Here is a 24421-nt window from a genome sequence, read left to right on the forward strand (position 1 = left end):
ATTCATATGGGTAGAGATAAAGAATAAAAAGGCCAAGAAAACACTGGAAGTATTAGTTTATAGGTGCCTTAACAGTAGAGGCATGGTCGGACAGAGAATAACTGAGGTACAAGAAATATCACATTTGGGGGGGGGGGGGGGGTGTTGGATGCATTAGAATATATGAAGGTAGATTAATCTAATGATCCTGACCAGATATATCCAAGAACACTGCAAGAGGCGAGAGAAGAACTGCAGTAGCCCTAGCTGATATTTTTGCATCATCTCAAGCCACCTATGAGGTCCTGGAAGACGTTGTGTCCTTATCAAAGAAAGGCAGCAAAGAAAAGCCTGAGAACTATAAACCTGTAAGCCTGATATCTGATGTAGATATGTTACTTGAGAAGATTCTGAGAGATAAGATATACAGTGGTGACCCTGGAATCCGAACGCCCTATTGTTTGAACAAGTTGGAATTCGAACAATTATTTCGAGAAAATTTTGCCCTAAAATCTGAACATATTTTCAGAAACTGAACACCACGTACCATTCAGGTCGCACACTGTTTGTTCAGTTCGTCCCGCGAAGTAGTCGTGAAAGCATCTCATGTGTCCATCACTAGTTTACCTCGTGTTTTCACCTTGATTTGTGCTGGGTTTTTTTAATCATCACCCTTGTGCATTCACCATGGCACCCAAGAAGAGCAAGGAAGCAAATAAAAGTGAGAGGAAGTCCGTGAGGACCTCGACTGTTTCCACACTGTAAGTAATCTAATCTAATCAATTGAGTTGAAGAAAGAACTTATCGTTAAGCATGAGAGTGGTACGCACGGGTCCAGAAACTGATTAGTGCATTTTCCATTATTTCTTATGGGGAAGAGTGTTTCGGAATCCAAACTTTTCGCAATCTGAACAGCCTCCTGGAATGAATTAAAGTCGGATTCCGAGGCAACACTGTACAAGCATTTAGAAAGACAAGGTTTGATTAGGAATAGTCAGCATGGCTTTGTGCGTGGGCAATCAGGCCTCACAAATTTGTTATAGTTCTCTGACGAAGTGACCAGGAAGGTTGATGAGGGCAGGGCAGTAGATGCAGTCTTTATGGATTGCAGTCAGGCCTTTGATAAGGTTAAACATGGTAGACCGCTCTGGAAGTAAGATCGCATGGAAGCCAAGGGAAGCTGGCAAATTGAATATACATTTGGCTTGACGGTAGGAAGCAGACAGTAACAGTGGAAGGATGCCTGCCAGACTGGAGTGCCTCTGACTAATGGAGTGCCTCAGGGTCACTGCTCGGCCCATTTGTTGTTATCTGTATCTATGATTTGGATGAGAATGTACAAAACATGACTAGTAAGTTTGCAGATGACACTGAAATAGGAGGTATCATGGACAGTGAGGAAGGTTATCAGAAATTCCAGCAGGCCCTTGAGAATTCCAGCTGGAGAACTGGGCCGAGAAATGCCAAATGGAATTTAACATAGCTAAATGGGAGGTCTTGCATTTTGGAAAATCAAATCAAGGCAGTTTCATGGTGAATGGTAGGACCTTAAGGAGTGTAGTGGAACACAGGGATCTTGGAGTTCAGGTGCACGGTTCTTTGAAAGTGGAGACACAGGTAGACAGGATAGTGAAAAAGATTTCTGGCACACTGGCCTTCATCAGTCAGGGCATTTTATGTAGAAGTTGGGAAGTCATATGCAATTGTACAGGACATCAGTGAGGCCGCACTTGGAGTATTGTGTTCAGTTTTGATCACCTTGTTATAGTAAGGATGTTATTAAACTGGAAAGTGCAAAAGCAATTTACAAGGATTGCCAGAAATCAATGGTCTGAGTTATAGAGAGGCTGGACAAACTAGGACTTTTTCCTTTAGAGCGCAGGAGATTGAGGGGAGATCTTACATAAGATCATAAGAGGCCTGGATAGGATGAATGTACTCGTCTTTTTCCGAGAGTTGGGGAATCAAGGACTAGAGGGCATTAGTTTAAGGTCAGAGGGGAAAGAATAAAAAGGAATATGTGGGGCAACTCTTTTTTTTACACAGAGGGTGGTATGCATGTGGAATGAGCTGCCAGCGGAAGTGGTTGAGGCTGGTAAATTTACAACATTTGAAAGGCATTTGGACAAATACATGGATAGAAGTTTAGAAAGATATAGACCAAGTGCATGAAAATTAGGTTAGCACTGATAGACATTTTGGTTGGCACATCTTCTGCCTTGGAACACTTCAACCCCAGGGGATCAATGTGGATTTCACCAGTTTCCTCATTTCCCCTGCCCCCACCTTACCTCAGTTCCAATCTTCCAGCTCAGCACAGTCCTACCTGCCAATCTCCCTTCCCACCTATCTGCTCCACCCTCCCCTCTGACCTATCACCTCCATCCCCACCCCCATTCACCTATTGTACTCTTTGCTACCTTTCCCCACCCTCCTCTCTGACCTATCACCTCCATCCCCACCCCCATTCACCTATTGTACTCTTTGCTACCTTCTCCCCAGCACACCCCACCCCACCCCATGTATCTCTCCACCCTAGAGGCTTCCTGCCTCTGTTCCTGATGAAGGGCTTTTGCCTGAAACATAGATTTTCCTGCTCCTTGGATGCTGTCTGACCTGCTGTGCTTTTCCAGCACCACTCTGATCTAAACTCTGGTTTCCAGCATCTGCAGTCCTCACTTTTGCCTGTTTTGGTTGGCATGGACCAGTTTGGGTCAAAAGGCTGTCTCCATGCTGTCGGACTCATAAATCCAAGTAATAAGGACATGCAATAATGGCGGTACATGAATTCTTTAATGACTTTAATGTACATGGGGACAATTAAATTGGCAGATTCCTATAGCAATACCTTTAAGGTTCCAACTAGGGATCTGGCTACTTTGGATCTCATGATGCATCATGAGGCAGGTTTAATAAATGATGTCAGTAAAAGATCCCCTTGGGTCAGTGACCATAACACGGTATAATTCAGCATTCAGCTTGAGAGAGTGGAACTTGCAAAACTAGATGAAATAGCTTGTAATATGTAATGTAAGAATTGTACAAATATGATATATCTTGCATAGAACCAACTTATAAAGTCAAGTGTGACCGTCCCTATCTCAAAGCAAAAAGTTTCAGTTCTGATCACCCAACTGCCAAATTAAGGTTAAAAATCAAATTAATTCCATCTTTGACTGAATTCCAGCTTCTTATCCTCCTCTTGTCCCCTGGCCATATAATGCTTTATTTCCTTCGCAACAAATTATCCATTCCTCTGCTCCACGTATCAACTTGCCTCTATTTTCCTTGGTGAAAATGTGCTGCTGGAAAAGCGCAGCAGGTCAGGCAGCATCCAAAGAGTAGGAGAATCAACGTTTCAGGCATGAGCTCTTCTTCAGGAATGAAGAAGGGCAGAAGAAGGGCTCATGCCCGAAACGTTGATTCTCCTGCTCTTTGGATGCTGCCTGACCTGCTGCGCTTTTCCAACAACACATTTTCATCTCTGATCTCCAGCATCTGCAGTCCTCACTTTCTCCTCTATTTTCCCTGGAGCAATACAATGCAAGATATGCTATTTTGCAGAAGTTGGAGATATTTTCTAATCAAACTAACCAGCTGCTATTGGACATCTCTGGAGCAGGTAGGATTTGAACCTGAGACCCCTGGCCCAGAGGTAGGGATACTAACACTGCAATACAAAAGCCCTTACTGTACTGGGGAAAAAATAATTAATGTTACAGACTTTGAGTACTCACCTTTCTTGGGTATACAAACGAAAACAGAACCCTTCTCTGATACGGCCAGCTCGACCCTGCCTCTGAAGAGCATTGGCTTTGCTGATGAAAGTCTCCACCAGTGAGCTCATTTGGCTACTTTCATGATACCTACAAACATTAAGTTACATGTATATTTATACAAATTTATTTTAAAATTTATTTCAAAGTATAAAAAATACTCTTTATGTGGATAATTTAATATGATGTTATTCAGTATGTTATGCACTTCAAAACAGATACTTGAGCCTTAATATAACAAATTAAAAATTCTGACAGTAAAACAACTTTTAAACATATTTCACAATTTGCATTGAATTATAAAGTCTGAAAGTCAGTTATAACCTATCGTAAGCATAAGGTGAATGTTTATAAAATACTTGGTTATGATCAAACCTGTTCTCCTTGGTCTTTCCAGAATCAATGACAAAAACTACATCAGGTATTGTGATGCCTGTTTCCGCAATGTTTGTCGCCAGAACAATCTGAAAGCAAAAGGCACAAAGGGTAAATTACATTAATGAAAAAAGGTGGCTACAAAGCAGGTCAGAGGCTGGGAACAAAAGCAGCAAGTTATAATCTGAGGGTGGTGGAGAGGAGAGATACAATTGTAGCTTTCAAAATGAATTGTCTATTTTTTGAGTGGGGAAAAAGGTTGCTTTTGATGATGGCAAAAACAAGAGAACAAACTTGCTGAGGAGCTCTTTGAGATGGACCAAATACATCTAAGTATTCCATGACTACAGACCGTGTATTTATACTGATTATCAATCACTGTTATACCCTTACGCTGTTATTATTTGATTCTGCGACTTCAGCAATGAAAACTGAAGAAACTGGAGCTCTGTAAAGGTGATAAAGCGTCAAGGATGTGACAAAACAATTCTTACCTTTCTGACCCCTTGTGGTGGGACTTTGAAAGCTGCAGCTTGATCTTGAGATGAAAGAATGGAGTGCAAAGCAATTACTTTGAACCTGTAGATGCAGCAAAATAGGGAGAGAGTTTATAGAAATGTCATTTCAAAAGAAAATCAGGCTATTTTGTTGGATTGTCAAATTCTTAAGGTCAGTAAAGCAGTCATGCTCACAAACTCCGATACCTAGGATTCTGCTTTCCCTTCTGCAACTGGATCCTCGACTTCCTGACCCACAGACTGCAATCAGTAAGGATAGACAACAGCACCTCCTCCACTATAATCCTCAACACTGGTGGACTCCAAGGCTGCTACTCTTTATACACTCACAACTGTGGCTAAATTCCATCACAACTCCATTTATAAGTTTACTGATGACATAACCACTGTGGATCAGTTCTCAAACAATGGCCAGAGTACAGGAAAGAGATAGAAAGCTTAGTGACATTGTGTAAAGACAACAATCTCTCACTCAATGTCAGCAAAATGAAGAGCTGGTTATCGACTTCAGGAAGAGGAGTGGAGGACGCACCCCTGTCAGTATCAAAGGTGAAGATGGTCGACAGTTTCAAGTTTCTAGGAGTAAGTAAATAGCACCAACAATCAGTCCTGGTCCATCCACATCAATGCTAGAGTCAAAAAAACCAAACCAACACCTCTACTTCCACGGAAGGCAAAGAAAATTTGGTATGTCCACAATGACCCTAACTAATTTTTATACATGTGCCACAGAAAGCATTCTATCCAGGTGCATTACAGTTTGGTATGGCAACTGCTCTTCCCAAGACTGCAAGAAATTAGAGATTTGTGAATACAGTTCAGTTAACCACTAAAGCCAGCCTTCCTTCCATTTACTCTGTCTACATTCCTGTGCTTTAAGTAAACAGCTAACATAATCAAAGACCCCTCCCACCTCGGTTGTACTCTCTTCCACCCTCACATACCAACAGATTCAAGAACAGCTTCTTCTCCAGTATTATCAGACTTATTAACCAACCTCTCATAGATTATCTTCCTCTGCACCTTCTCTGTAGCTGTAACACTATATTCTCCATTCTGTTCTATTGTACGTCAAGTATGACTTGCTTGGATAGCATATAAAACAATATTTTTCACAATTTCAGTACATGATAATAATTCAAATCAAATCATACAAAATCTGGACAGCAAATTGCTCAGTGGGGATTACCAATTGAGCCACACAAGTGCCAGGGAATGACTATTATTAACAATGCAGACACTAACCATCTCTTCTTACCATTCAATTACATTGCCACTACTGAATTCACCCACCATCAACAGTCTGGACGTTAGCACTAAGCAGATACTTCATTGTACCAGCCACATGAACACTTGGCTGAGAGATACAATCCAGAGGCTTGGTAAGCTATATAAAGCAATTTATTTCCTAATTCCCACCAAACTTTTTTCTCCATCTACAAGGTGCAAATCAGGAATCTGACAAAATACTTGCCACCTGTCTGATTGCAACCCGCTTCAAAACTATATAAGACAAAGTAACATGTTGAACTGACATCTTCAGTATCCAACTCAATCATTCACTCACTCCACTACTGGTGCACCATGGCTTCAGAATGTGGCATCTACCAGGTGCACCATATTAATATGCCATGAAGTCTTACGCCAAAGCACCACTCAAACCAAATGGACAATAGTGGTTGAAAGTAGCTTATCACATGTTTATAAAACATGATGCACCTTCTCAAGGACAACTATGAATGTTCAAAGTTTGGGAGAAGATTTATAGCTCGGGTGCTCGTTGTTGTGGTTCTGTTCGCCGAGCTGGGAGTTTGTGTTGCAAACGGACAACTGGAAGCGGCAGAGACAAGCCACTATAAATGCTGGAGGAAGCATTACAGAAGCGCTTCACAGGAGGCTCCCAAGCACTGAGGATGTCACCTAGACAGGGGACGAAGTGTTTGTAACACAAACTCCCAGCTCGGCGAACAGAACCACAACAACTACGAATGACGAATGGCCAATAAATGCTGGCCCTGCTAGCAATATCCACATTTTGAAAAACATGCAACCCCTATTACCTAGAAGAATGTCAGTAGATGTGTGGGAACTAATTATCTAAAATACCAATCATACATTATCCTGACTTGGAAATATATATTACAGCTCCTTCAGTGTCACTGGACAGAAGTTCTAACTCCCTAACTAACAGCAGAGTGGGTGTATCAAATCACATGGACTGCAGCTGTTCAAGATGGTGATCAACACCAACTTTCACTGGGCTGTTCTCGTGTTTCACACATGATGACGGTATCAGCACACCAATCATGTCAATGACCTTTGGTGTCAGAAGTGGCTTTTTCATGGCCTGAGATGCCCACAGAGCCAGAAAGAAAATTAGAGGGAACATTGCTCAAGGACAATGAGGAATGGGTGTGAAATGTTGAACTTTCTTGTAATACTGTAATCTATTTATTTCACAGACATTATATTACTGATGTAAATTATGTCACATGTATTCTTGAATTTCCAAAAATACATCACACTTCCTCCACCAATAAACATACTTTCAACCTGGTGACCCCAACAAATTAAACATCTGAATAAAGCATTAAGTTACATAAAGGTGAGGAAGAACACCCAGTAATTTGTCAAAAAAATTGGGTGCAGAAACGGAATAGTGTTGCCTGAGAAGTCGAGAAATGAATGCTCAGAGCTCAATGAATACATTGAAACGTTTAAAGGAGAACACGAAGACTTAGCATAGGGAAACCTAGTAAACATGGATTGACAGTAGTTACAAACAATGTTGGCGAGCTATTAAAGACATTAAAATTTCATATCCAACGTTAGACACGATGACAAAGAGTTTTAAAAAAGGGCTCAGTGGCAGCTCCCTTGCTGATCAAATTATTGTGAATTTATTTTCCACCCCAAAGGACTATGAGCATAATCTAGGCTGAACTCCAATATATTACTAAGGGAATACAGCGCTGTTGGAAGCCTCACCCTCCCCTTGGAAAGGAAATAATGGGTTCCTCAACTCTATGCAAAAATAGAAATTCTCTCATTAATCAATACCTCTCAACATCTTTTTATTAGCAAAATTGATTATCTGGTCACTGTACACTAATTGATCACTTATTAAAAACTCTAGAACAGCGATAATATGAAAGTACTTAAAATTGCAGTGAAACACTTTTCAGCTGTGGGCATGAAAACACATTTATGCAAATTCTTGCTTTCTTATACAAACATAGAAATTGCGATCGGCTATTCAATCAATCAAGTGTGTCCCAACACTTAATGCAATAAAGACTCATCTAACATTCTAGCTAAACTCCACACTTGTTAAACAAAAGTACATAAATCTTCTAACGAAGACACTGTAGCTAGTCCATTATACATTGTGCACATTGAATGAATTGACATATTTACAAGTTAAAAAGGGCCATCAGTTTTGCTGTGTCATGGGAAGGCGAACCTCAAGGCTAGTGCAAATATGAAGTCAGCCTATTTAGAATAACAGAGCACTTGTTCCCAGTGTAAGAATTAGACTGATTAAATACAGCCATCAAGCTCCATTTGTGCACCTGCAGTTGCACCCATGAAATCAATGCCAGCTGTGAAATGCAGCTTCAAGTATAAAGCTTGAAAGGCTCTTGATGCACTTTTAAAAACTTGATGCACTTTTTAAAAAAAATCTGCAAACCACAAGTAATCTTTCCTCTATCTTGAGGCCATTACCCCTAAAAAGGTGATTGGCTTTGATGTCAATAACTTTTGATGAAGTATGATCAGACATATTTCAGCCAAATTAAAAAGTCTTTTGTCAGACCCTTAAAAGGAAAGTGTTGTTATCTATATGCAGGAAAAAAGGAGAGCCTCTTAAAGATCATCAGAAGTGAGCAAATGACAGGAAAGTACATAGGATCTATTAAAATGCATGTGAAAAGGTCCATATAAAATTCCAAACTATAAGCGATTTAAAAGCTACTGTCTAGGGCTTCTACAAATCTACCTTAATTTCCTTGGCCAGAGTGGCTTGTTTATTTATATCTACTCATAATACACAGCTTGCTGCCACTGGAGAGGAGTCTAAAAGCCACAATTTTGTGCATTTTATTCCTGCTCTGCCTAGTGGTTTCAGTAATGAATGTAACCATGGAATAATATATCCTGCAAGCTTGTGAAAACCTTTACTGATGGGTAATATGGGTCATCAGCTACACATAGGTTTCCAGAAATTAGTTCCCAATAGCCTGGTATTTTCCCATAATTCCTACACTTACGTCACTTATATTCGATGAAGGAAGGCAGGCAGAATCATCCAGCTCACAATGAACAGGTGAGTTTACCCACGTGGTGCTGAGATCAACATTAGTACTTAAATGGAGAAGCCAGATAGGAGTTTAGATTTGCAACAATAGAGCTGGTAGTTAATGGACAATCAAGATTTTGTGCTGGCTTCTACTTATTATGATCAGAATGCTGTATCACTGTATGCCTCTCTGTCAGACCCACACTTATTCCTGGTTGGATGTTTGATCCATAATTTTGATGGGACAACTGCATAGTCTACTGAGGGCAGTAGTCATGGGAGTGTGCATCCATGCTACTGGACATTCTTTCAATTTCATCTGTGGTAGAAACAAGCCTGCAAAAAAATATATTTTTGAAAATTTTTTAGAAAAGCCGGAAAGTTGAATGCTCAATCCTTTGATAACTAATTTAGGCATTACTTCAGTACTGTATTAAGATTTCATTGTATTACATGGGGTCTGTTGTTGACATATTAAACCCAAGACCCTGCTGATCTGTTTAGGTGGACAAAGTTCTCATAGCACAATTTGAAGAACAGAGAATTGTCCAAGCATCGTGAACAACATTCTTCAACACCAAAGGAAAGATAATCTGCTCATTCAGCTTTTAAGTTCTGTTGTATGTAATTATGTGAAAATTTTGATTGTTCTTCTGGATATAAATGGCTCTGTATGAAGATGCTAAAGGCTTAACATAAAAGCAAGTTCTTCATTGAATATCAAATTGGGAAAAGCTATTTTCACGGAAAATAATGCTGTTATTGTAATTATAATGACTTCAGTCTAAGAACTAAACCACTCCTCGAGGATTAATTAAATTAATTAGTTTATTTAACACAATGAAATACATTATAAATTATAAAACAAATATTTAAGCAGAGCAACTGGCTTTAAATTTATGCTGCCCATATACTTCTAGCCACATTATTAGGCAAAGGTGCAGCCTTATCTCTACGCAGTACCCAAGGTTTTCAAGCTAAAGTCTCTTAGGTGCTGAGGTATGCATACAAGAGTTATTACCAAATATTTCAGAACATCTTAAAAGCACAGACTATTTGTGGGAAGAAGGGAAGCTTTAAACTCAGTGTTCAGCGAAAGGTTACTGGACAGACCAAATCCTAGCCCATTACTCACTCAAATGTGTCTGCAGTATTGGTATCTGACATATGACATACTGAATCTTCCTTTCAGAAAACATTGAGAATTTATTGTATGACCACAGAAGCCTGGATAAAGGCATTGACTCTTGAAACAGTTGCACTGGAACTTCACCTGGTACAAACTGTAACTATCAAAGTGGTAAGGAACTATTGAGCATTATCTCAACTAAGGCATTCAAGAGGATGTTATATGGATAGAAATAATGGACAAAGTGTATGGGGGGAGTAAATGGGAAATTAGCAATAAGTAATGAAACTCATGTAAAGAGTCAGTGCAGAAACAACACACCAAAATATCACTTCCTTAGCCAAAACACTTCTGTCATCATCTTGGGAACAATATAGATCAGTTGTGTCATCTTAAGACATTGAACAGGGAAAGCATGTTTGATATTAAAAAAAAGGTTTATGACTGCACATTCCACAGGTCTTATACATATGCCCTTGGCCACGGGGATGTTTATCTTCCATTAACCAAACTGATTGTTCCAGGTTTCTGGATTACTCATTTTTGATCCCAAGACAATCTTGACTGTAAAGACACCCATTTTACCTTGATAATAGTGCCACTCCAACAATAACAGCTGAAACTTCTATCCACGCTCCTGCTATTTCAGGCTTCAATAAAACAGAAGCCTTATGCATAGCTTGTGGAGATGAGTAGGCTACCTGCATGTTTTGGATACATGTTCCAAACTAACTCCTCTTATGCAAGTGGCTTTGGGTTCAATAGCTGAGGGTTTGAGAGATCATGGAGCAAACCTGAAATATGACAGCAGAATTCTGGAAACTAAAAGTAAGCAATAATTCACAAGGTATTCTTTGTAGAGATTGGCTTGTATTATTCATAAAATTAAACACAAATAGTATAACACTATAATTTTATCACAAATTGTACCTTTTTCTGTCCTGGAACCTTTTGTCTGTAGTTAGAAGATCATATAGTTGTTGAATATGAGCCAGACCCGGTAAGAATACTAACACTGCACCATCAACTGCTCTGAATGGGGCACTTTTATCTGAAAGGAAATGAAATGTCAGTTCTGGCCGACATCAAAACATGCATGCCAATATTTCTTTCCTGCTATCACCTCCAATATCTGAACAGATTGACCCCTTACCCCTCTAAAGTCTGCTTCTCAATATGGCAATCTGCATGCAAAAGCTGGCCACTTGCCTGCACTGACAATTCCAAAGTACAATTTTCCATCACTGTTGTGAATCACCCCAATAGGTTAGATTGTTTATCCAAAACATGATTTTACAGAAGTCACAACTTCCTGATCAACACACATTTTCTCAATGTCAACAACTGAGGAATAACTAAAGACAGCAAAACCAAACAACCTAGTCCTGCAGCTTCCCAAACAGCACTTTGTCTCCTGTCCAAAAACGAAGACAAAGTCAGTTCAACCTTTGGTTACCCTCTTTCTTTGTCAAAATTCTGTGGTTGGCTGTCCAACACTGGCCTTCCTTGATCAATTCAACATTCACCCACCTGCCACCTGAGAACAACGATATCTCAATGCCAGTTCATTATGGTGTTCTTACAATAGAACGTAACCTGCATTATCTCAAGACCAGTTCCTAACAGCAAACATCAGCCTTTTGTTCTTTTTTCAAAAACAAGCTGCTGCTCAAAGTTTAAAGTTCAATTCTCAACTTTAACACTCAGTTCCAAACCAAAAATGATAAAAAAAACAAAAGTGATGGTCTCAACATTCTCTACAACTGGGCAATCAGCACAGATTTTAGTCTCCTCAGAAAATCAATCATGATACATGCAGAGAATTTTTCAAACCATGCATTAAATATCAATCTGTATATACTGACTGCATCTAATTACCACAAGATACACATGGAAGAAAATTCTCCCAGTTCCTTGGTCTCTGTCGCATCTGTTCAGACGATGCCAACTTTAACAAGGGGGCCTCCAAAGTTGTTCCTTTGTTCCTCAACTGTGGGTTCCCCACCATCATGTTTGACAGAGCCTTCAGCCATGTTCAACACAGCCCCTGCACCATCCTTCACATCCTCTCTTCTCTTCCACAAGAACTGTAGGGTCCCCTTGTCCTCACTTACCATCCCACCAGCATCCAAATCTAAATGATCACTGGCCTCCATTTCTGCCACCTCCAGTGTGATGCTACCACAGATACACGCCTCCCCTCCCATGTCAGCCTTTCACAAGGACAATTCCCTCTGGGACCCTTTGGTCCATTCCTTCTCCATTCCCCACACCCTGAAGCCATCTTCCCCTGAAATCATAGGTGTAACACCTGCCAATTATTCCCTCCCTCCTCACCATCCAAGGTCCCAGACACACCTTCCAGGTGAAGCCGCAATTCATCTATTCTTCACTCTATCTAGTCTACTGCATTTGCTGCTCACAACATGGTCTATCTATATTGGCGACACAAAGCGCAGTCTGGATGACTGCTACACAGAACATGTACATTCTCTCCACAAAAATGATGCTGAGCTTCTGGATGCCCGGGGTTCAACATACCACCACATTCCTTGATCAACAATTCTGTCTTGGTCTTGCTTCAGTGCTCAAGCAAGCTCACTGCAAGTTGCAAGATCAACACCTCTTTGTCCACTTGGGAACCCTGCAACCATCTGGACTCAACACCGAGTTCAACAATTTCAGGGAGTGAACACCTTCACTCTTATCCTTACCCCAACCCCCAAACACCAGAATTTGTTATCACATGGATTATTACCACAAACAGCCCATTATCAGCTCCTAATGGTCCCCATTAGCAGATACACATTCTCCCATCCTGACCTTTATCCACTCCTTTGTATGCCCAATTGTGTTTGGCTCTCTGGGCTTCATCTCCACCTATAGTTTATTCCTTCCCCCTCCTCCCACCCCTTCCCTTGCATATACGCCAACCTTTTCCTAGCTACAATAAATTCTGAAGGGTCACTGGACCTAAAGCATTAACTGTTTTCTCTCCACAGAGGCTGCCAGACTTGCTGAGATTTTCAGATTTTATTTCTGATTTCCAGCATCCATAGATTTTTTTTGTCTAGTACACATACTGTAGGGCTGCATTCAAGAGATTTATAATGTTGTTCAAACATATCACTTACTTCTCTTAGGCAGAATTGGATCATTATCTGGCAGATAAATGTGTGGATAGAGAGAGGTGAGGGCATTGTCAATAGTCTAATTGCTACATCAAAGAGCCAACACAAACACGAGTCCAAACAGCTTTCCCCTGTGCCATAAACATTCTATCATTCTAAGAATAATTTAAATGGATACAATTACAGTGCTTCAGAAGTTACCATAACATTAAATAGCCTATTTAAAATATATACTTAATTGAAAAATCAAAAGTGCTTGACTTTCAGTAAGCCACAGGTTTTGGAAATTAAAATCCTGTGACCAATGAAAAATAAAAAAACAAATAAAAACAAATGTTGGTAAATCCATACTTTGTTAGTAAGTACTGTTAAGAGAAATGCGAAGCTCTTTGTTCAGGTGAAATTTTAATTGACTCACAATAGGAATTTTGTTTTTTCACTTACCCAAGAAGTTAATGAGATCCAATATGAGATCCATGTTTATTTTGGTTGGATGCATGTACTGAATAGCATGACAAGTACGACTACTGTATTTTTCAAGGTCTATTAAAAAATTATTACCAGGCTGTGTCCCTTTAACAAGATACTCCTGAAAAAGATTTGAATAGAGATCAATTAGGAAAGATCTGGTCTTTGATGAGAAAACAAGAGACTTCAAAGTCATAAGTTTCAAAGCTAAAAGTTTACAATATCTATAGCAACTCAAAATCACATGTATTCATTAATGGCTTTCGAGCTCAGTTTATGCACCTAGAATAAATAACTTCTATTTGAGGTAACGTTTACAGTATCAGCAATGTGGTTCAATTAAATTGAATGTTTCATCTGCTTTCAACAGAATCAAAAGCTTCCCCTTTAAGTCATTCAGTCCAAACCACATGCTTAAAGTCACACCTTAACTAAATGAGAGAATTTCACCCAAGCAACAGACAAAACCTTGCAGTTTCACTGGCAAGTGAAACCAATTGACTAACAGAATTCTGGAATAATAAGCATTTCCTTGAAGCAAATGGAAGATCCAACTTTATCAATTTATTTTAACTTCTTTCACCAGTTTTGTCACCTTAGTGTCAACCAAGGAACACTGATTACTTTCCTCTGCCTCAAAAGCATGACTAATTTTTTTCCTGAGCTGAAAGTGTGTTCCTGGAAAAGCGCAGCTGGCCAGGCAGCATCCAAGGAGCAGGAGAATCGACGTTTCGGGCATAAGCCCTTCTTCAGGAATCCCGAAATGTCGATTCTCCTGTTCCTTGAATGCTGCCTGACCTGCTGCGCTTTTCCAGCAACACATTTTCAGCTCTGATCTCCAGCATCTGCAGTCCTCACTTTCCCCTAAATTTCGCCCCCCCCCATTTTAATTTTATTTATTCCTGGGAACGTGGGCATTGCTGGCTTGGCCAGCATTCATTGCCCATCCCTAAATGCTCTGAGGGCAGTTAAGAATCAACGACATTGCTCTGAGCTGGGAGTGACATGGAGGCCAGACTGGACAAGGATAGCAGTTTCCCTCCCTAAAAGATATTCACGAACCAAGGGATTTTTCTGACAATTGACAATGGCCATCTTTAGACTCTTAATTCCAGATTTGTTTAACTGAATTCAAATTCTGTTGCATCGGGATTTGAACACGGGTCCCCAGATCATGACCTGGGTCTCTGGATTCATAGCCAAGCCATAATACCACTAGACCAAGGCCTCCCGAGTTGATCATTAGTTAACATTAACAAGGACTAAAATTTTGAATGAAAATTTATGAGAACTATAAATCTTTCTAAAATTATTCTCTCTAAATATAAAGTTACATTAATTATATGAATTAAAATGAAACCATCATATGATAAGTCTCAACAGTGACAGTCACTACTAAGGAAACTGCAGAAACCTTCCCAATCACAATCATGTGAAGGAGCTTGCTTGATCGAAGTTGAAGCTGTCTGAATTCAAGTGAAAGCTTTAGCTATGAAGCTGTGCAACTCAGCACATTTATCAAATTTCATCAACGATCATGTCACTGGTATGAAAACAATTGGAAATCAAATGATCTGTTCAGCACATCTATGATGACAAAATGATAAAATGCTACCTTAACTGATAACGAGAGTGACAATAAATACTGTACACACTAATTAAAAGCCACTTATGAACAACCTGATGCTGAAATGTTTTTCCTCCTTTGCCAGTGACCGTCACGTTGATTTCTTCCTCCTCCTCCAAAAATCGTTGGCAGTATTCAGAATCCTTTTCCAAAATGTAGCCAGTCTCTTCCACCACCTCTTCCAAATGATAAACCTGGATGCAATTAAGGGACAGAATTTGAAATACATAGTTTGACCTACATCATGTAACAAAATGCTACCAATATTTAGCGGTTCAGAAAATATCACTTATAGGATGAACACAGTAAACCATGACTATTTATTCAATATTGAAGAAAAGTTAGTTCAGTTTTGATCTGATATAAATACCACACAGAAGTGCATTAGAATTTATACAATGGATAAATTACTTTGTCTAGTAATATAATATTACTTTACATATTAATCATCTGGATGAAGGGACTGGGGCATTCTGGCGAGGTTTGATGGAAGTTAGGTGGACAGGCAGGTTGTACCGAGGAGGTGGGGAGGCTGCAGAAAGATTTAGACAGTTTAGGAGAGTGGCCCAGGGAATGGCTGATGAAATTCAATGTGAGCAAATGCGAGGTCATGCACTTTAGAAAAAAAATATACAGGCATGGACTATTTCCTAAATGGTGAGAAAATTCATTAAGCCAAAGTACAAAAGGGATCTGGGAGTACTAGTCCAGGACTCTCGAAAGGTTAACTTGCAGGTTGAGTCCGTGATTCACAAAGCAAATGTAATGTCATTTATCTCAAGAGGGTTGGAATATAAAAGCAGCAATGTGCTTCTGAGAATTTATAAAGCTGTAGTTAGGCTCCATTTAGAATACTGTGTCCAATTTTTTGGACCCACACCTCAAGGAGGACATACCGCACTGGAGCGTGTCCAGCGGAGAATCACACGGATGATCCCTGGAACGGTAGACCTAACATATGATGAATGCTGAGGATCCTGGGATTGTATTCATTAGAGTTTAACGGTTGAGGGGCTGTCTAATAGAAACTTACAAGATAATGCATGGCATTACTGTGAAGTTGTTTCTGTTAGATGGGGAGACTAGGACCCGTGGGCACAGCCTTAGAATTGGAGGGGGGTCAATGTAGAATGGAAGTGAGGAGACATTTTTCAGCAGAGAGTGGTGGGCCTGTGGAATTCGTTGCCACAGAGCGCAGTGGAGGCCCAGATGTTAAATACCTTCAAGGCAGAGATTGATAAATTCTTATCTTGCAAGGAATTAAGGGTTACAGGGAGAGTAAGTGAAAGTGGAGTTGAAATGCCCATCAGCCACAATTAAATGGCAGAGTGGACTCGATAGGCCAAATAACCTTACTTCTGTGTCTTATGGTCATATTATTTCTCTAGTGATGGCAATGGTACTTGATTCTACCCTCATATTCTTTCATGAAATGCTCAAAAATATCTTCCACTGAGAAGACTGATGAAAAATAACTCGTGGGGCTAAAGGCAGATAAATTTCTTGGCATGATGGCTTGCATCTCAAGTTCCTAAAAGAAGTAGCTACAAACATATTGGATGCATCTTTCCAAACATCCTTGGATTCTGGAGAAGTACTGGAGGATGGAAAACTGTCAACGTGACTCTCCTATTCAAAAAGGGAGGGAAAAGTGGGGAACTATCGGCTGATTAGCCTAACATCTATTATTACAAAAATATTGGAATCAATTATTAAGGAAGTAATAGAAGCACATTTGAAAGGTCATAATCTAATTCAGCATGGCTTCATGAAAGAGAAATTATGTCCGACTAATCTATTAGAGATTTTTGTGGAAGCTTCAACCAGAGTGGATCGAGGGAAACCAGTATTTAAATTTCCAGAAGGCATTCAACAAGGTATCTCAGAAAAGCTTAAGGAATAAGAGTCCACGGTGTTGAAGGTAGCATCACAGAATCCCTATACTGTGGAATCAGGCCATTTGGCCCAACAAGTCTACACAGACTCTCCACAGAGTAACCCACCCAGATCAAATCACTTACCTTATTACTCTACATATCCCCTGACTAATGCACCTAACCTACACATCCCTGCACACTATGGGCAATTGAGTATGGCCAATTCATCTACCTGCCCATCTGCCCAAATCGGAGCACCTGGAGGAAACACACACAGATATGGAGAGAATGTGCAAACTGTACACAGACGGCCATCCAAGACTGGATTTGAATGCATGTCCCTAGTGCTATGAGATAACAGTGCTAACCACTGAGTCACCATGCTTATCTATTTTGATGGTATCTATTTTATCATAGATGAAGAATTATCTAATGGGCAGGAAACAGCAAGGAGTGATAAAGGTTTCTTTTTCAAGTTGGCGACCTGCAAACTAGTGTGGTTCCACAGTTATGAGCAGTACGACTGCAACTATTCACAATATATATCATTGACTTGGAAGAAGGAACTGAATTTCCTGCAGCCAAATTTGCAAATGACACAAAAATAGGTGAAAAGGTAATTTTCAAAGGGGATACAAACAGTTTACAGAGAGATATTAATAGGTTAAGTAAGTGAGCCAAAAATTTGGCAAATGTAGTATAATGTGGGAAAATGTGAAGTTGTTCATTTTGGACGGGAGAAGAGGAGAAGAGAAGGGACAAAAACTGCAGAAAGCTGCAACCCAAGGTGACTTGGTTCCCTTATTTAAGTGAGAACATCATTTCATTGGAGGCAGTTCAGAGAAGGTTTACTAAGATGATCCCAAGATTTACTTATGAACAAAAAGGTAAACAAGGTGGCAGTCTCTGGAATTTAGAAGAGTGAGAAGTGATCTTGTTGAAACATAGAATTCTCAAAGTGTTCCACAGGGTAAATGCTGAAAGGATGTTTCTGCTCATGGAAGAACTTACTATTTAAGATTGAGATGGACAGGAATTTCTTCTCAGAGGGTTGGGAGACTTGGGAACTCCTTGTAACAGAGAGCTGTGGGACCTGAGTATTTGTCTACATTTAAGGCAGAGGTAGATAAGATTGTTGATTGGTGGGAGATTCAAGAGTTATGAGGAGAAGCGCAGGAAAGTGGACACAAGGAATGTCAGATCAGCCATGATTCAATCATATGGCAGAGCAGGCTTGAGCGACCGATCGGCCTGCTCCTACTTCTTTGATCAAGAAGATCGACACCAAGATCCAGATCTACATACATCAGGAAAAACAAGGGTCTCAATATCGACCCTTGGAAACTCCACTATAAACCTTCCTCCAGCCTGAAAAATATCCATTGATATTGTTTTGGATGAGAAGTGAATGGAAAGTAAAATTTCAGCAACACTGACCCCATCAAACACTGTCAAGATAGGGGTCAAAGAACACTACAGTTTTAAAATGTGAAGTAAATGGAAAGCCTCAAGACTCCAGTTCTCTCAGGCAGCAGCATGAAGAGGCAGCCCAGGCTCTCGGCCACGATCAACAGCATTAGCTACAGGTACGGCTCCAAGCTCCAGGTTTCTACTCTCTCACTTATATTCCATGTTCCTACTGTCCCTTTTATTCCATGACACATAACTTTTCTCAAGTCTGTTGTGTGCAAACTCTCTTCCTAGCAGCACTGCGAATTCTACAGTATTTTAAGAAGGCAGTTCACCACCACTTCACAACAATATTTAGGGATGGACAACAAATACTGGCTAAGCCAGTGAAGCACACACCGAGTGAAAGAATCATTTTAAACTAAACTAATATAGGTATGACTGAGGTAACATTTTGCATACCAAAGCAAGATTCCTTTCATGCTGATTTAATTACATTCTTCTTTTCAAAGATGGGTACAATTACGTGATGTGAAAAAATGAACCAAGAAGAACCATGATACCAGAAGATAGAGGGGGAGAATTAGGCCAGTTAGTCAAGGAAGTCTGCTGTGTCATTCGATCATGGTTGACATATTTCTCAATCCCTTGCTCCTATCATTTCCCCAGAATCCTCGATCCCTTTACTAATCAAGAACCTAACTATCTTGGTCTCAAATGCATTCAATGACTTGACCTCCACAGCTTTTTTGGCAATGAGTTCCACAGATTAAACATCTGAAGGAAGAAAATCCCCATCTCAGTTCTGAAGGATTCCTTTACTCTGAGGAATGCCTTCTGGGCCGAGTCTACATTATTAGTGGAAATATGTTCTCTATGTCCATTCTATCCAGGTCTCTTAGTATTTTGTGAATTTCAAAGAGATCCTCATCCCTATCCTCCTAAACTCGAATACAGACCCAGAGTCCTCAACTGCTTGTCATATGATAAACCCTTCATCCCAGGATCATTCCTGTAAACTTCACAGAAGAGAGCTGAAACAAACAATTTGTTAAGCAAACTGTTCAACAAAGCCAATAATTCCAAAAGGAAAAATAGGAGTGCATTGTAAAAGGCTATTGAGGCAGAGAAATGACAAAACTATGGAAATGATTGCTGCAGTTAGTGTCATACATCGTAAAAACTGCCACTGGGATTGGCTCAACATGAATTCCAACTGTTACGGTTTATTTCCTTTTGAAGCATACATTTGGTCATGCCAATGATTGTTTTTCCATTCAGATGATTACAACAGAACGTGATTAAAGTTCAGCTCACCATTTTTTTTCCCCACAGTGTGCTGAACATCATGAATTTCTGTTGCACACATCTAACATTCACATTCAAAATGTTGAGGTAAATTAATGGAAATTCAGATTTTGTAAATGTAAAATCCATGCTCACATTAAATTGACAATGCATAGTCTCCCAGAAAAGTAAGTACTTAAGCTGAGCGCATGCAATAAGCTTTGGAGCCCACCAAATTTCTATTATAATGTATGCTATGCGTGCATAATGCTGAAATTGCATAACCAGATTTTTCATTTAAAATGAATAATCAGTATTTTTTTAGAGAATTGTACAAGTTTATAAATTTCTAGTGTGTATTTGATAAATGTTGTGTGCAAGACTATGCTTTAATTTGGAGGGCTTTTTAAAAAGAAGATTGTGATTCCCATCTTTATACAAAGATGAGATAAAGAAAGCTTTCTCAAAAATGAGCGATAATGGTTGCCAAACCAATGTCACAAAATAGGGTGATACTTGAGCCATATAGTGTCTCCATCATTGGAGTAACACATGTCATGGTATTCACTTGATACATTCATTTGACATGATGAGATTCTGTGAAGGAAAGGTTGATTAAAAATTTCATGCCCTGGCTTCAAAGGATAGTCTTTCAGTGAAGCAAGCTTTTGGAAAATATGATATCTGCATGTTAATCAGGACACTGAGGAACATCATATTTGGGAAGGAGCCATACTAGATCTGGTATTGGTGAATAAGCTTGGCCAGATGATTGAAGTTTCCGCGGTGGGGAGAGGGGACGGGATTTCAGGAACAACAACCACAATTCTTAACTTTTAAGTTACTTATGGATAAGGAAAAGAGTCGTCCTTGGTTGAAAGCATTAAATTGGGGGAAAGCTAACTCCCATAAAAATTAGACAGGAACTGGGAAATAGAGCCTGGTGATGGCTATTTGAGGGTAAATCCACATTGATCATGGGGCAATCTTTTAAGAGCCAGTTGATTAGAATTCAGGATGAGCATATTCCTGTGAAAATGAAGGAAAAGGATGGCAAGACACGGAAACCTTGACAAGAGAAATTGAGAGCTTACTGTAAAAGAAAAAGGTATGCGTAAGATTCAGGAAACTGAAGACAGACTTGAACAACATAAAGATAGCAGGAAATAACTCAACAAGAAATTAGGGGGGGCTAGAAAGGGGTCATGAAATATCTTTAGCAAACACAATTCAGTAAAATTCCCAAGGTGTTTTATAAGGAGCATGAGATTGTCTCGGAAAGAGTAGATCCACTCAACCTCAAAGGAGCAAATTTACTCGTGAAGCCACAGGATGGACTTCAAGAAGGTGTTCGACAAGGCTCCTCATGGGAGGCAGATTAGCAAGGTTAGAGCTCATAGAATACAGGGAGAACTATCCATGTGGATACACAACTAGCTTGAAGGTAGAAGACAGGACGGTGGTGGAGGGTTGTTTTTCAGACCAGAAGCCTGTGACCAGTGGTCTGCCACAAGGATTGTGGCTGGGTCCACTGCTTTTTGTCATTTATATAAATGATTTGGATCTAAACAGAGGGGGTATAGTTAGTAAGTTTGCAGTTGACACCAAAATTAGAGGTGTAGTGGACAGCGAAGAAGATTATCTCAGAGTACATGAGATCTTGATCAGATGGTCCAATGGGTTGAGGAACGGCAGATGGAGTTTCATTTGGATACATGTGAGGTGTTGGAAAAGCAAATCAGAGCAGGACTTATACACTTAATGCTAAGGAGTGTTGCTGAACAAAGAATTGCAGTCTCATAGTGCCTTGAAAGTGGGGTCACAGGTAGAGAGGATAGTGAAGGCGGCATTTGGTATGCTTTCCTTTATTGGTCAGAGAACTGAGTAGAGGTGTTGGGAGGTCATGTTATGGATGTACAGGGCATTGGTTAGGCCACTTTTAGAATATTGTGTACAATTCTGGTCTCCTTCCTATTGGAAGGATGTTGTGAAACTTGAAAGGGTTCAGAAAAGATTTACAAGGATGTTGCCAGCATTGGAGAATTTCAGCTCGAAGCTGAATAGGCTGGGGCTGTTTACCCTGGAGCATTGGAGCAAAGGGATGTTTTTTTTTAAGATTCCCTCCAGTGTGGAAACAAGCCCTTCGGCCCAACAAGTCCACACCGACCTTCCGAACAGCAACCCACCCAGACCCATTCCCCTACATTTATCCCTGACTAACACTTGACATCTAACACTACGGGCAATTGAGCATGGCCAATTTACCTGACCTGCACATCTTTGGACTGTGGGAGGAAACCGGAGCTCCTGGAGGAAACCTACGCAGACACAGGGAGAATGTGCAAACTCCACACAAACAGTCACCTGAGGCTGGAATTGAACCTGGGACCCTGGTGCTATGAGGTAGCAGTGCTAACCACTGAGCCACTGTGTCGCCCCGCCTTATAGAGGTTTATAAAATCATGAGGGGCATGGATCGGATAAATAGACAAAGTCTTTTCCTTGGGTTGGGGAAGTCCAGAACTAGATGACATAAGTGTAGGGTGAGAGAGAAAAGATATAAAAGGGACCTAAGGGGCAACGTTTCCACACAGGAGATGAGTTTATAGAATGGGCTGCCAGAGGAAGTGGTGGAGGCTGGTACAATTACAGCATTTAAAAGGCATCTGGCTGGGTGTATGAATAGGAAGGGTTTAGACGGATATGAGCGAAGTGCTGGCAAATGGGACTAGATTAGGTTAGGATATCTGGTTGGCATGGATGAGTTGGACTGAAGGGTCTGTTTTTGTGCTGTACATCTCTTAAGTGTGTGAAGTCCTTCACAAATACTTTGAAACTTTGGGAAGGATTTGTTAACATTCTAAGTCATGCCAAAATAAAAAAGATTTAGGTTTTTTTTTAAAGCATTAAGGTAGCTAACTCCCCAGGACTTGATGAGATCTATCGAAATGCTGACGGATGCAAGGGAGGAAATTGCTGGGGTCTTGTACAATATCTTTGTCTCCTCGTTAGTCACAGAAGTCGTCCCAGAGGTCTCCAGAATAGCCAAAGCTTGTTTAAGAAGGGCAACAGGGAATATCCAGGAGACTACAGACCAGTGAGTCTCATCTCAGTGGAAGGGAAATTATTGGAGAAGATTCTTAGGGATACAACTTACATTTAAAAAAAGTACGGACTTATTAGCAATATCTGCATGGCTTTGTGTAGGGAAGATCATGTCTCAAAAACTTGACTGATGAGGGCAGGGCTGTATAGAGGTCATCTATACAGAATTTAGCAAGGTCTTTGACAAGGCTGGTACAAAAGAAAGTCACATGGAACCCACAGCAAGCTGGTAAGATAGATGCAGAACTTGTTTCATAGTAGAAGACAGCGAGTAGCAGTGAAAGGATACTTTTTAGACCAGAGATCTGTGACAAGTGGTGTCCCACAGGGATCAGTGCTGGGACCCATGTTGGTTGCAATATAGGTGGCCTGATTCGTAAATTTGCAGAGAACACAAAGATTGCGGGGGGGCTGCTGATAGTGAGGAGTGTTACCAGAGGATATAGCAGGATACAGATAGGCTGAAGACTTGGGCTGAGAAATGGCAGATGGAGTTCATTCCAGTCAAATGCGAGGTGATATAATTTAGGAGATCCAGTGCAGGAGAAACGTGTACTGGAAATGGCAGAACTTCTAGTATGTAGAACATAGAACAATACAGCACAAATCAGGCCCTTCGGCCCTCAATGTTGTACAGACCTTATATCCTTCTCTATGATCATACTGACCTACATACCCTTCATTTTACTATCATCCATGCGCCTCTCCAAGAGTCTCTGAAATATCCCTATTGCATCTGACTCTACTACCACTGCTGGCAGTGCATTCCACATACCCACTACTCTCCGATTAAGAACCACCTCTGTCATCTCCCCTAAACTGTCCTTCAATCACCTTAAAATTATGCCCCTCGTAATAGACATTTCTGCCTGGAAAAAGACTCTGGCTATCCAATCCATCCATGCCTATCATCATCTTGTACAGCTCGATCATGTCACCTGTCATCTTTTTTCGCTGCAATGAGGAAAGCCTTATCCCTCAAATCTTTTTTCATAAGGCATGACCTCCAGTCCAGGCAGCGTCCTGGTAAATCTCCTCTGCACCCTCTCTAAAGCTTCTACATCCTTCCTATTGAGGCAACCAGAACTGAACACAACATTGCAAATGTGGTCTAACCAGGGTTTTATAGAGCTGCAGCATAACCTCATGGCTCTTAAACTCAATCTCCTTGCTAATGAAAGCCAACACACCATACGCCTTCTTGACAATCTTATCAACTCAGATGACAACTTTGCGGATCTATGGACATGGACCCAAAGATACCTCTCTTCCTGCACACTACCAAAATTCCTGCCTTTAACCCTGAAATCAGCATTTGAATTCCACCTTCCAAAGTGAATCACTTAACAGTTTACTAGGTTGAATTCCATCTGCCTTTTCTCAGCCTAGCTCTGCATCCTGTTACCTTCCCGTCGCAACCTACAACATCCCTCAACATT

General features: G+C 40.4%; 1 protein-coding gene across 1 annotated transcript in view; it reads right to left on the bottom strand.

Annotated features, from left to right (window-relative positions):
* dhx29 (DEAH (Asp-Glu-Ala-His) box polypeptide 29) overlaps positions 1–24421 on the bottom strand; it is a 125110-nt gene that overhangs the window by 41629 nt on the left and 59060 nt on the right. The window contains exons 14-19 of the mRNA XM_060822932.1: positions 15357–15497; positions 13653–13797; positions 11008–11128; positions 4625–4709; positions 4131–4219; positions 3717–3845 (exon numbers count right to left, since the gene is read on the bottom strand). Of these exons, the coding sequence (XP_060678915.1) occupies positions 3717–3845; positions 4131–4219; positions 4625–4709; positions 11008–11128; positions 13653–13797; positions 15357–15497 (710 nt within the window). The remainder of the gene's footprint in view (positions 1–3716; positions 3846–4130; positions 4220–4624; positions 4710–11007; positions 11129–13652; positions 13798–15356; positions 15498–24421) is intronic.

This window comes from Hemiscyllium ocellatum, chromosome 1 (assembly GCF_020745735.1).
Source record: "Hemiscyllium ocellatum isolate sHemOce1 chromosome 1, sHemOce1.pat.X.cur, whole genome shotgun sequence".
Classification (NCBI taxonomy): Eukaryota; Metazoa; Chordata; class Chondrichthyes; order Orectolobiformes; family Hemiscylliidae; genus Hemiscyllium; species Hemiscyllium ocellatum.